The 14796-nt window shown below is 38.7% G+C and overlaps 1 protein-coding gene across 4 annotated transcripts in view; it reads right to left on the reverse strand.

Moving 5' to 3' along the window:
* HIPK1 (homeodomain interacting protein kinase 1) overlaps positions 1 to 14796 on the reverse strand; it is a 53847-nt gene that overhangs the window by 30051 nt on the left and 9000 nt on the right. For all 4 annotated transcript variants that reach the window (XM_027536060.1, XM_027536053.1, XM_027536047.1 and 1 more), the window contains exons 2-3: positions 11898 to 12975; positions 2343 to 2466 (exon numbers count right to left, since the gene is read on the reverse strand). In XM_027536060.1, coding sequence (XP_027391861.1) covers positions 2343 to 2466; positions 11898 to 12973 — 1200 coding nt within the window. In that variant the 5' untranslated portion in view covers positions 12974 to 12975. The remainder of the gene's footprint in view (positions 1 to 2342; positions 2467 to 11897; positions 12976 to 14796) is intronic.

The following is a 14796-nucleotide window of genomic DNA, read 5'->3' on the forward strand; positions in this document are numbered from 1 at the left end:
TTGGATGGCATCACCAACTTGATGGACATGAGTTTGAGCAAGCCTGAGAGTTGATGATAGACAGGGAAGCCTGGCATAGGGTCCATGGTGTCACAAAGAATCCGACACAACTGAGCAACTGAACTGAACTGATACATAGCACCATTATTCATGACAGCCAAAAGGTGGTAACAACCCAAGTGTCCATCAACAGATGAACACATTAAAATGTGGTATATATATATTAATATATTTATACACAGACACATACACACACACAATGAAACACTAACCAGCCATAAAATCAAGTTCTGATACATGCAACAGCATGAATGAAAAACATCATGCTAAGTAAAAGAAGCCCATCACAAAAGACCACATATTGTATATAATGAACAAAATATACTAGAAGGGGCAACTCTAAAGAGACTGAAAGGAGTCCCTAGGTGGTAGTGGTGGGGCAGTTAGCAGACAATGGGTACTGACTGCTAATAAGTACTGGGTTTCATTTTACAGTCCTGAAAATGTTCCAAACTGATTGTGGTGATGGTTCACAACCCTGTGAACACACTGAAAACCACTGAGCTGTACACTTTAAATGGCTCAATTATATGGTATGTGAATTATATCCCAATAAAGTTGTTTAAAAAAACCTCAGCTGTAGGAATAAAGATCCTGCCTCATGAATCTTTGTATAAGCAAAGATACCTCAAGATAAACTATCCCCAATCCTGCTCTACAACAACAACATCCGATTTATCCATTATTCAGCATGGGAAAAACAACTTTCTCCTACTACCCATAGTTTCAATCTATACACCAGGCAAAAATTCTCAAAACCACCAGATCATTTCTTTACATGATAAGCCCCCACTGTACCTTAGCTTCTAAATCTAATTTTACTTGGTTCCACTTCCTAGGAACATTACAATATAATCTGTTTACTAAGTTTGAAGAGATGCCACAAAACAGCTGGCCTAGGAATGGCACTTTGGAGGCTATAATTGCTTGGAGCAAGGTTTCTTAATCAGGGGGTCCATGAATTCCCTAACTTTGTATATAAGACACTGTGCACATATTTTCCTGAGAAGATTCACACCAGATTCTCTAAAGAGTTTAAAACCTAAAGGAGAGAATTACTGAATTGGTTCAACTAACCAATGGTGGATGAAAGACTGAAAAATTAAAAATTACAAAACTCAACTGGTTACTTATCAAATGAGCAACTCATTGTTTATGTCAGACTCTGATAACAGGAAAGACTGAAGGCCAAAAGAGAAGGAGGCGGCAGAGGATAAGATGGTTAGACAGCATCACCGACTCAATGGACGTGCCTCTGAGCAAACAGTGGAGGGGACAGTAGAGGACAGAGGAAACTGGCGGGCGACAGTCCACGGGGCTGCAAAGTGTCGGACAGGACTCAGTGATGGAAAAAAACAAACAGCAAGAGAGACAAGTCCAGAGGGCCAAATTTTTAGAAATTGGTAAATGCTACATCTACTCTAAAATGGATCTAGGTTGAATAAGGGAAAACACTATTTTACTCTTTTTCCTATTAGAAATTCAAAATAACCATTCATTTCTTAAAAAAAAAAAAAAAATCCAGAAAACAACAAAACAAAACCTCGTGTATCTACTGTGTCCCAGATACAATGTTAACAGTTGAGGATACACTGATAGAATCAAGCAATCTCTGCCCTCAAAGAGCTCACAGCATAGTAGTTAGAACTGGCTTTTTGAAAGAACAAGAAATGAGAATTCACAATTTTATTCCATGGCAAAACTTCTCCCTTTAGGACCAGTTTCTTAGGAAGCTGCAGCATATCTTCTAAAGCTTGTCTATTCTGAAACACAGATCATTTATTAAAGTAACTTTCAACTCTTAACGACTTCCCTCCTAAATCCTATGTTACAGAGACCTAACACACACTGCAGCTTCCGGGGTCCAGTGTGTTTCAGATGCAGAGAGTAATTACTTTAGTGTGTGTCACATGTAAAAGGAAATAACAGCACTGAATGAGCCAAAGTTCGCTCTTAGAATTCCAACCTCACATCCTTACACTACTTTTGTATCTTAACTCACAAGACACATTAGCTAACTAAAGTTAAATCTCACTACAGGTCTGGAAAAGTAGCAATCTAAAGTAATACGAATAAAATCCTTCTTAAAAGTACAGAATTGCAAATATAACTTCCAGACTAAAAAGCAGGTAGACAAAATTTCATTCTTTAAAATTTCATTATTTCTAATTGGATTATTCTTTCCCTGCAATCTAAATACTTCACTAGTAAGTTCTATTCCTCTAGTATCTTTCACCAGTTAACTACTTGCTTCCTATCGCTATCCAAATAAACACTCTTACCTGATCATATTCTGAAGCACCAGGATAAAGAGGCCATCCCAGGAACAGCTCTGCTATCACACAGCCCAATGACCACATATCAATAGCTTCACAAAATGGTAAGCCAAGAATAATTTCAGGGGCTCTAGCAAAAACAAAAATAGCAGATTAAAAAAGATATACACTATTTGGGGAAATTGTGTTGCTACTATTCTAGTATCAGTAAAGGTATACTGATTTAATGAACTAAATACAATCTTGGGTATAAAATCTGTAATTTGAAACTCTTAGCCCTAGATATGTTTCTTGAATTTCAGAAAGGTACTACCCATGTATAAACTACAAACTGCATAATAATCCCTATAGAGTTCAGGAAGCATCACATAATCAAATACATTAATATTTCTGCAACAAAACATATGAGCAATCACACTAAGCCAGACAAATACCTTTAACAGCCTTACATTGATTCAAGTCAGGTCTTGCTAATAATAGCTTACACCAAACTTAGAAGAAGATTTAGTTTTGAAAGCTTTCTGAATTTTGAAAATTTAGCACTTTTTATCCTTAGCACCTTTTTAATTACAGAAAAATCAATGAAGTGTCCTGACCAATAAATACCTCTTTGTGACAGATATGCCTTCTATAGAAATAATAGTGGTTCATACCCTAGTTCCATTATTTAAAAGCTGCAGGCAATTAATTTCTCTGTATCTCATGTTCCTCATTCATAAAATGGAGATGAGTACCTACTACACAGGGCTGTGGCAAGGTTTAAATAAGTAAAAAAAAAAGATGATAATGATGACGATGTTGTTGCTCAAATATTAAAGCTCTTGATCAGTGTCTAGCACACAGTAAGCACTATGAAACTGTTAGATAAAACAATGACTATTATTATTACATCATCATTTTTTAAAAACTTTGAACTCTCTGTGTGCTTTCAGAAATATTTTTTGATTAATACTCCAGTGAGAAACCCAACCCCAGGGAACCTTAAAGAGAAGACTGCAGTAATATCATACACTAAGAGCTTTATATATATATATGAATACATCCAAGGCAAAGTCCCACTTGCAGAGAAGGAAACAGATGCAAATAGATTAAGAAATTTACCCCAAATCATATAATTAATAAATGGCAGAGCTAGAATTTGAATTCTAGCAGTCTAGCTCTGAAGTTGAGTAAACTGTACTATTACTATCTCTAAGTAAGCAAAGTTAAATACATACCCTGACATGAAAAGCCAACTCACTGAAAAAGACCCTGATGCCGGGAAATATTGAAGGCAAAAGGGGAAGACGGAGGCAAAGGATGAGATGGTTAGGTATCATCACCAACTCAGTGGACATGAATTTGAGAAAACTCCGGGAGACAGTGAATGACAGGGAAGCCTGGCATGCTGCGGTCCTTGGGGTCACAGAGAGTCAGATATGACTTAGCGACTAAGCAATAACAACAAATACATACCCATCTATATACATCTATTTGGCATTGTGGTATACATGGTGTTTTCCAAACTGTGACAAAGAGATAAATGGATTCAAAAGGGGGATAATAATAATAAACGACACGTATGTAGGGCCAAGTGTGCACCATGCACTGCTCCAGGTTCTTTATAAATATGGGGTTTACTTAATCCTGTTTACAACAATCTTATGAAAGTATTATCACTGTTGAGCCCTCAATTACATGATGCACATTTTTCACATTTTAACATCTCTGAAATTGAGACTCTTGCAAATGACAGTATATTTTAGTTTAATAGCAATGTTTTTACTTTATTAGTACATAAATAATATTTCATCTTATAATCAATGGTGCCTTGCTTCTACATTAAAAGTATCATTTCTATTTTAAAGATAAAGAAACTGGACGCTGATAGGTTAAGGTGCTCAAGGCTGGCCACCAGTCAGTCTGGGTCCAAGAACTGAGCTCTTAAAACACTTTATTATCTCCAAATAATTTCCTTTCCTTCTAGTAAGTCCCAGAATTTGAATCTGTAAGGACACTCCAGATCCAGATCCCTCATTTAACAGGAGCTAAATGGAAAAGCAGATCTCTCCATCAGGACCCATCTCATAGCTGTCTCCTAGCAAGTGTCCCAAATTTTCCCTTTCAAGCAGTACGTGTTTATTGTTGCACTGTGTGTATGCAGAGGAAGAGGGAAGGGGACAAATATTGAGTGGGGAGGGTATAAAGATATTTCTTTTAATAAGAATATTACTTTCCCAGAGTAATTTTCTAAACAGCCCCTAGAAAACAGGGTAAATTAGAGGGCTCCAATAGCGTAAGATCCCGGCCTGCTGGGACTTACACTATTGGACCAGAAAGGGCAGAACCACTAATACCATCAGGTTTTGTTCCATTTGATGTGCACTGTGTCTTTTTTAGCCAAAGAAAACAACTTTCAAAAGTGACATTCCTGCTGCAGGTGGCTAGAGACCCACATTACTGATGGAATTTCCGAGTTCAATTAAATACAAGCATGTGTCATATTTGAGAGCATTAATAAACTAGAGGGTTAGAAACATAAAAGCCTTTCTAAAATGAAAAAGAAAAAAATTTTTACTTTCACTGAGCAGACTCATTAATTTCTAAGTTCATGACAGTGCCAAAAATAGCTGGCAGGGAGAATGCAAATGGCTTTGTGCCAAAATAAAAACTAGGCTTAGAACATTCCTAAACATCAATTGAAGAGCAGCAGATTGATTTTGCCATTCCCACTATACCAGGAAGACATTTCAAAATCTGAGAGGTAGGTCATAGGGAGGGGCCAGGCTACCCAATAACTTACTTTTTTAAAAAGATAGCCATAACATGTGATAACTGTTAGGCTTCAAAGGCTTAAAATTTCAGGGAAATTAAGAAAAATGCCAATCCCATCCCCCAAATGCCATAAAACAAAAAACCCCTGAAGATTGGCTGGAATCAGTTTTTCCATTTGGTCTTCCTCTGCTTCTAGGATAACAAAAGCAGCTAAGTATTTTGAGCTAAAGCTCACTCAAAACCATTAACTCTGCCACTTCTACTATACAAAATGGTAAGTATCAAAAGAAAAACTATGAAAGCAGTAAAAATAAAATAAGGCTGCTCAGTCTACTGAGGACTTTTCACTATCATTAGAGGCTCAACATGTTAGACTTATGTAAACTCTAGGAAGCAAAAAGACTGAAGCTATATATATATATATTTTTTTAATCATTTACAGCAGGTTCACCTCTAAAGACAGAATGTTTTAAACTTTGAATTCAGATCAAAATTCTTTGTAAGATTCTCATTATGATAACATCTCTCCCCTTGGCATCTATTATTTCTCAACCCTTCAATATAAACTAGACACTGAAAGTCTGGTTCTACCTCATCTATATAATAAGTTACTCACTCTTCTAGGTTCTTATCAGCTCTGACATTCTAACAACTAGGCAGTAGAAAAGATTACACACAGAAAAAAGAAAAACAAACTAGCAGCCTTGAGTAGAAAAATGGCATTAATTGTACTTTGGACATAGTGACTCTCTTCTTTGAAGATACATTTTGTCCTTAAAGAACAAATACTAAACAGGGTCTAACTGCTATAACCAGGTGGTAGAAATAGCAATCTTCGTCTTCTGATTTCCCAACTTCAAACTCCTATAAATTGAAAAATTCCACTTAAATCATAAAGCTCTGTTTCACTACAACCCAGAGCAAGCTGAAGTTGGGATAACTTAAGAGCACAAATCATTCTCTGCTCATTTTCATGAACACTCTTGTTTCATCCCACCCATCTGAGAGGCATCAAACCAAATAAGAGATGTTATATAAAATCGAACTTCCTGCATCTGTAGCTTAGGTGTAACTGTGGTTTCAGTGTCAAACGAAATTGTACTGCTTTCTGTCTAGGATAAACTAACGATTATACACTGGAAGTGAGAAACAGATTTAAGAGACTATATCTGATAGACAGAGTGCCTGATGAACTATGGATGGAATTTCGTGACATTGTATAGGAGACAGGGAGCAACCCATCCCCCAAAAAAAGAAATACAAAAAAGCAAAATAGTTGTCTGAGGAGGCCTTACAAATAGCTGTGAAAAGAAGAGAAGCAAAAAGCAAAGGAGAAAAGGAAAGATATTCCCATTTGAATACAGAGTTCCAAAGAATAGCAAGGAGAGATAAGAAAGCCTTCCTCAGTGATCAATGCAAAAAAATAGAGGAAAACAATAAAATGGGAAAGACTAGAGATCTCTTCAAGAATTTAGAGATACCAAGGGAACATTTCATGTAAAGATGGGCTCAATAAAGGACAGAAATGGTATGGACCTAACAGAAACAGAAGATATTAAGAAGACGTGGCAAGAATACACAGAAGAGCTGTACAGAAAAAATCTTCACGAACCAGATAATCACGATGATGTGATCACCCACCTAGAGCCAGACATCCTGGAATGTGAAGTGGGCCTTAGGAAGCCTCACTACGAACAAAGCTAGTGGAGGAATTCCAGCTGAGCTATTTCAAATCCTAAATGATGCTGTGAATGTGCTGCACTCAATATGAGAGCAAATTTAGAAAACTCAGCAGTGGCCATGGGACTGGAAAAGGTCAGTTTTCAATCCAATCCCAAAGAAAGGCAATGCCAAAGAATGCTCAATTGCACTCATCTCACACGCTAGTAAAGTAATGCTCAAAATTCTCCAAGCCAGGCTTCAGCAACATGTGAACCATGAACTTTCAGATGTTCAAGCTGGTTTTAGAAAAGGCAGAGGAACCAGAAATCAAATTGCCAACATCCGCTGGATCATCAAAAACGCAAAAGAGTTCCAGAAAAACATCTATTTCTGCTTTATTGACTATGCCAAAGCCTTTGACTATGTGGATAGCAATAAACTGTGGGAAATTCTGAAAGAGATGGGAATACCAGACCACCTGACCTGCCTCTTGAAAAACCTGTATGCAGGTCAGGAAGCAACAGTTAGAACTGGACATGGAACAACAGACTGGTTCCAAATAAGAAAAGGAGTACGTCAAGGCTGTATATTGTCACCCTGCTTATTTAACTTATATGCAGAGTACATCGTTGAGAAACGCTGGGCTGGAAGAAGCACAAGCTGGAATCAATATTGCCAGAAAAAACATCAATAACCTCAGATATGCAGATGACACCACCCTTATGGCAGAAAGTGAAGAAAAACTAAAGAGCCTCTTGATGAAAGTGAAAGAGGAGAGTGAAAAAGTTGGCTTAAAGCTCAACATTCAAAAAACAAAGATAATGGCATCCGGTCCCATCACTTCATGGCAAATAGATGGAGAAACAGTGGAAACAGTGATAAACTTTATTTTGGGGAGCTCCAAAATCACTGCAAATGGTGACTGCAGCCATGAAATTAAAAGAAGCTTACTCCTTGGAAGGAAAGTTATGACCAACCTAGACAGCATATTAAAAAGCAGAGACATTACTTTGCCAACAAATGTCCGTCTAGTCAAGGCTATGGTGTTTCCAGTGGTCATGTATGGATGTGAGAGTTGGACTATAAAGAAAGCTGAGCGCCAAAGAATTGATGCTTTTGAACTGTGATGTTGGAGAAGACTCTTGAGAGCCCCTTGGACTGCAAGGAGATCCAACCAGTCCATCCTAAAGGAAATCAGTCCTGAATATACATTGGAAGGACTGATGCTGAAGCTGAAACGCCAATACTTTGGCCACCTGATGCAAAGAGCTGACTCATTTGAAAAGACCCTGATGCTGGGAAAGACTGAAGGTGGGAGGAGAAGGGGATGACAGAGGATGAAATGGCTGGATGGCATCACTGACTCAATGGGCATGAGTTTGAGTAAACTCTGAAGTTGGTGATGGACAGGGAGGCCTGGCGTGCTGCAGTCTATGGGGTCGCAAAGAGTCAGACACGACTGAGCTGAACTGAACTCAAACTGAAAATATGCTTTCCTTATCTAGACCTTGTCCTTCCATACATAATAAAGTGATCTCAGCTCTAAATAAAGGCCAGCTGGCCTGTTCAAAATGGAAAAGCACTGAGCTGTAAGTATGGCAAACCTTTGTGTCTAAAACCCAAGCCCCAAAGACAGCAACTTTTCTTGGAATTAATCTATATTTATACTTACAGTAGGTTAGGAAATAAAGTATTTTCATCCAGCCACACCTATGGCCAACAAAAAAAGCACAGTGGCAAAAACTTATGTCAACTGATAGTATTCTGGCATGTTATCAGCAAGGTGAAGCAATGTGAACTAAAAGCGGGGCCAGGGGAAGGCTGGCTCTGGAGCCAGAATGCTCCACTAGTCAAAAGGATTACAGAGAATTTTTCTGAAAAGACAACAGGGTAAGGATTTAATGGACTCTAATAAAGCAACAATGCAACATGAAGAGGACCACTGTGGATAAAATTAATGATAAAAAAGGAATCCCTGAGCTGCTATTCCCCTTGCCTTAGGCCCATCATCAAGTATTACTGTGATATAGCTTTATAAAACTATAAAAAGAAAAGATAAAAATAGACAAGGTGGACTGGAAGACAATACTGTTGAGATATCGGTCCTATACAAGATGATTTGCAGATTCAGTGTGATCCCTATCAAACACCAAGGAGTTTTTTTCAGAAACAGAAAAATCCATCCTAAAATTCATATAGCATTTCAGGAGACTCCAAATAGCCAAAACAATTCTGAAAGAAAATAAAACCAGAGGTCTCACACTTTCTGATTTCAAAACTTATTACAAAGCTACAAGTAGTCAAAAAAGCATGGTACTGGCATAAAGACAGACATTTAGAACAATGGAACAGAATAGACAGCCCATAAATAAACCCTCATATTTATGGTCAGAGGATTCTGACAAGAGTGTCAAGACCATTCAATGGAGAAAGGACAGTCTTTTCAGCAAATGGTGCTGGAAAAACTGAATAATCACATGCAGAAGAATAAAACTGGACCCATACTTCATACCATACAAAAATTAGCCGAAAAACGATCACAACCCTAACTATAAGAGCTAAAGCTATTCAAAGAAAACACAGGGGAAAAGCTTCATGACATTGGCTTGGCAATGATTTCTTGGATATGATACCAAAAGTACAAAGCAACAGCAACAAAAAAGACAAAATTCATCAAAATTTAAACCTTTTGTGCAAATGACACTATCAAAAAGGTGAAAAGGAAACCCCACTGAATGGGAGAAAATGTCTGCAAATCATGTATCTGACCAGGCATTAATACCCAGAGTATATAAAGAACACTTACAACTCAACAACAACAACAAAAGAAAAACAATCCAATTCAAAAATGGACAAAGGACTTGTCCAAAGAAGATGGCCCAAAAGCACATGAAATGATATTAATCATCACTAATTATTAGGGAAATACAAATCAAAACTATCTGAGATATCATTTCACATACATAAGGATGGCTATTATCCAAAAAAAAGAGGGAGAGAGAAAGAAAATAACAACTGTTAGTATGTGGAGAAATTGGAATCCCCATGCACGGCTGGTGGGAATAAAAAATCATGCAGTGGCTGAGGAAAAGTTTAGTGGTTCCTCAGCTTAAGTAATTACCATATGAACCAGCAACTCTAATTGTAGTTTTATACCCCCAAAAAAGTGAAAACACGGACTCAAACACTTGAATATGAATGTTCATTACACCATTATTCACAATAGCCAAAAATGTAGAAACAATCCAAGTGTTCATCAACAGATGAAAGATAAGTCAAATGTGGTATATACATGCAATGAAATACTCAGTCCTGAAAAGGAATGAAATTCTAATACATGCTACAGAATTTCAGAGATTAACCTTGAAGACATTATGCTAAGTGAAGTAAGTCAGACCCAAAGGACAAATACTGTTTGATTCCACTTATCTGCAATATCTAGAACAGACAAATTCACAGAGACAGAAAATCAGACAGAGGTAACTGGGGTGGCAGGTGTAGGAGGATAGAGTAGTTACTGCTTAATGGTTACAGAGTTTCTGTTTTGAGCGATAAAAAAAATTTGGAGGGACTTCCCTGGTGGTCCAGCCATTAAGAACCTGCCTGCCAATGCAGGGGACATGGGTTCCATCCCTGGTGGGGGAACTAAGATTCCATGTGTGTTTGTGTGTGTGCGAGTGCAAGCTTAGTTGCTCAGTCATGTCTGACTCTTTGTGACCCCACTGACTGTAGCCCGCCAGGCTCCTCTGTCCATGGAATTCTCCAGGCAAGAATACTAAAGTGGGTTGCCATTCCCTTCTCCAGGGGATCTTCCCAACCTAGGGATCAAACCCAGGCCTCCTGCATTGCAGGCAGATTCTTTACGGTCTGAGTACAGTGCAGATCACATGCACCTCGGGGCACCTAAGCCCAGGTGCCACAACTAATGAACCCACACACTGCAACTGGAGAAAAGCCCAAGCAACTATGAAGAGCCCGCCTGCCACAATGAAGATCCAGCAGAGCCAGAAAACAAAATTCAGAAGCGGACAGCGGGGAAGGCTACAGGGCACTGTGTAGGCACTGCATAACACTGAACGGTACGTGTTAAAGAGCTAAACTTCCTTTTGGGTAGGTTTTACCACAATCAGAAAAACAAAAAATATATAGACGGCGTATTTTCTGAATCCCTGCACAGGTTAAAATATCCTTGTATTTTTTTCACATGTAATATAAAATTCTTAGTTCAGAATTTCTATTCCCTCAAAATTTATTAGCCAAACATAAAACTTGACAAAACTTATTTTGGGGGTTATCTTTATTACTGTTTCACTTCTTGACTGGGTGTGTGTACAATCTGTTTAATGCATGACCATTAAAATAAATATCAGATTCCCTAAAATTAATTAATAACTAGACAGATAAATGAGGTACTGAGAAATAAAAATTCATATAAAGATTTTCTCCTTTCAGTAATGCTCCTTGATTATAGTACAGACAAAATTCTATATACTAGCATTTAAGTTCTGTTCCAATAATTACTATGTATTGAAAAGGTAGCTTTATTAGAAGTATCAATATGGAAATATAAATCACTGAAGTATAAAGTGCTTGGGTCAAGGCCATTTTAGGATAACCAAATGAGTTCATATGCAAATAAATTCAAAGACCTATGGAGAATATTAAAACAAGAAGAGATCTTAGCAATCATCTAATCCAATTCTATTATGCAAGAGAGAAAACGTAAAATAATAAAAGGATGCTACAGTTAAAACTTGGAATTATTCCAAGGCATCTCACCTGCCAAGACTGGAACCTGGAAAAAATAGCAGCATATGGCCCAAATTCATCACAATTAAGTAAATATCTTATATATTTAAAGATACTTTAAAATGGGAAGATTATGTATAAAGGTAGCAAGAAGGAACCAGATGCTAGAATAATTCAACCAGGAACAAATTTCAGAATCAGACTGAATTAATTTTCTAGAGCTAAAATTTCAGAAATAAAATAATGTTACGTACAGGGAATAAAGTGAAATATATTACCCTATTCTGTGCTGAAATCTGTAAATAGTTCATTGTTATATGTAGCCCTTTGTAGTACATGCTAAATATAAAGACAGATCTCTAGTTTAAGACATATTGTTTAGCATCTGCCACTTGCCTGTAGTAACGCGACTGTAAGTAGGTTGAGCACACAGCTTTGGAAACGTGACTAGCAGAACCAAAGTCAATGACCTTCACTCGGTAGGGCTGGCGCACTGGATCAACCAGCATTATGTTTTCAGGCTTAAGGTCAGCATGAATTAGACCAAGGCTCTTGAGCTTCATCAGGGCAGTGGCCACCTGCTGCAAGATTGGCCTGATGTACTTGAGTGGCAGTGGACTAAACTTGTTCTGCTTTAGAAAATCATATAAGTTCTGTTCCAGCATCTCGAACACAAGGCAGGTATGATTCTTATGCTGAAAGCACTCATAAGAACGGACAAAATTATACTCATCAGCATTTTCACTGCTTAGGCGGGAAAGGATGCTCACTTCAATCTGTCCCTGTCTGGCATAGGAGGGGTGGTTCTTCAAGATTTTAATAGCCACAATTTCCTTGGTGCTCCGCTTCCAGCACTTAGCCACCTGTCCAAATGTTCCCCGGCCTAGGAACTCCAAGACTTCATAGCTGTTTGTCATAGAGCAAAGGATCTCATGCTGGACCAGCTGGTAATCCCCTTCTCCGCTGGAGCTGCTACTCTTTGTGGTGACAGTGGTGGTCGTGGCAGCAGCACCCACCACAGTCCTGTTTTGCAGCATGAGAGGGGGATGTTCTTCTATGATTTGCACGCTACCGTTGCTGTCAACTTCCTCACTTTTTCTTTTCAATCCACATTTTTGATATGGCTCAAGCAAAGAAACGTTGCTTCTGTGAGTCAGGGTCTGGCTGCTTTGGAAGGTTGATGTAGCAGCACTGGCCGAGCTATCAGCAGCTGTTACAACAATGTGCTCCACTGCAGGAGCTGGGAGGAGCAGGCCCTGGTCGTAAGCAGGGATGTTGAAATTTGCTACCTGGTGAGAGGAGTTGGCTTGCCCTTGTGTGGCTGGGAGGGTTTTGCTGTGGGTATAATATTTGTCGTTGCTGCTCTGTCCAGAAACATCCCAGCCAGAGGGCTCTATTTTCAGCTTCTTCGCACTGCAGAAGGCACTCGACGACACTGATGGGGGGGAAAACACCTGCAGCTGTGATGCCATACCTACATTGAGAAAGAGGAAGAGGAATTAAGCCCTTAATTTTATACAACTCCTCACTTAGTACAGTAGAAAATTTTCAGTTCAGAAAAACCCACAAGTAAATGTGTATCTGGCTGACGTTTTATTTTATACATTTTCCAAAACCTGTTGCCCATTAAAGAAGGATAAACTTTTTGGTCTAATTACACATCCTGAATCACTCTTTGAGACTCAGCAATAATAGGGACAGATTGTTAAAGAGTATGAACATCTATGATGGTTTATAAAATAAAAACAACATCAATAATAATGCCTTAGATGACTGATCATCTACTATGCACCAAGAGGTAGTCTAAGCACTTCAAACACATTAATTCTCACCACAACCTTTGGAAAAGGATACTATCCTTACTTCCACTCTACAGATGAGGAAACTAAGGCAGAGAGTGGTTACAGTAATTTGCCCCAAATAAGACAGCTCTTAAGTGCAGGACTAGAATTCAAAACCAAGCTCTTTGGCCTCAGAGTTTATTCCACAGCTCTGTCTTCATTGGAGAAGGCAATGGCACCCCACTCCAGTACTCTTGCCTGGAAAATCCCATGGATGGAGGAGCCTGGTGGGCTGCAGTCCATGGGGCCGCTAACAGTCAGACAGGACTGAGCGACTTCACTTTCACTTTTCACCTTCATGTATTGGAGAAGGAAACCACTCCAGTGGTTTCCCACTGGCAACCCACTCCAGTGTCCTTGCCTGGAGAATCCCAGGGACAGGGAAGACTGGTGGGCTGCCGTCTATGGGGTCGCACAGAGTCGGACACAACTGAAGCGACTTAGCAGCACCACCAGCAGCTGTCTTCATTCCTGTCCTAATTAGCTTTTTAATCAATTATTTAAATTTAGACATAGATGGTATATAATAACTATAAAATTCATAGATGAATCAAATTTGGGCAGGATACTCAATATTGCTAAGTAACAGGTCCAAAAGGATCACCAAGAACAGAAACCATAAAGTAAACCTAGCTGATGACATTTAACACAAATACAGACTTCCTACTTAGGTCTGAAATCTGGCTAGCACAAAACACAAGAATAAGAGATACAAGGTTAAGCAGGAGCATATATGAAAAACACACTTTTGTTAGCAAGAGAAATCCCATGTAATAATGTTCCTCTCTCCTCAAAAGCGAATTCAATCTTAAACTATATTCACAGAAAAAGTAGTGTCCAGAATGTGGCAGACAATAGCTCTGTCCACTGCACTGTAAAAGGACCACTGATAAACCGACCAGAAGAAAGTAATCAGGATGAGGTGAAACCTAGAGAGGATCTTCTGAAGAACCTTGGGGAAATCATCCTTAGAAAAATATGGGGAAAGGTAACAAGAATTGCCCACTTATATACAGACACCTCTAGCTCAATAAGCCCAAAGACTAATTACAAATTTGGACTAATTTGGACTTTTGACTAAAGTCCAAACGTGGCACTGTGGTAAAGAATCTGCCTGCTAATGCAGGAGACATGAGATGTGGGTTCCATCCCTGGGTCGAGAAGATCCCCTGGAGAAGGGCATGGCAACCCATTCTAGTGTTCTTGCCTGGAAAATTCCATGGACAGAAGAGCCTGGCAGACTACAGTCCATAAGGCTGCAAAGAGTCAGACACAACCGAGCACAAATGTCCAGTTGACTGAGCATACAAACCATTTCATATTTATCTTCTCCCTTCTCAATTATATAACCCTCAGAGCTCATACTAATCCTCCTTCTTTTGTTTCCCTCTTTTTACTACTTTCCAGCATTATTTATCTGTTTCTCTATTTGTAAATGTTCTCTAACCCAGACT

The sequence above is a fragment of the Bos indicus x Bos taurus genome, chromosome 3 (assembly GCF_003369695.1).
Source record: "Bos indicus x Bos taurus breed Angus x Brahman F1 hybrid chromosome 3, Bos_hybrid_MaternalHap_v2.0, whole genome shotgun sequence".
Lineage (NCBI taxonomy): Eukaryota > Metazoa > Chordata > Mammalia > Artiodactyla > Bovidae > Bos > Bos indicus x Bos taurus.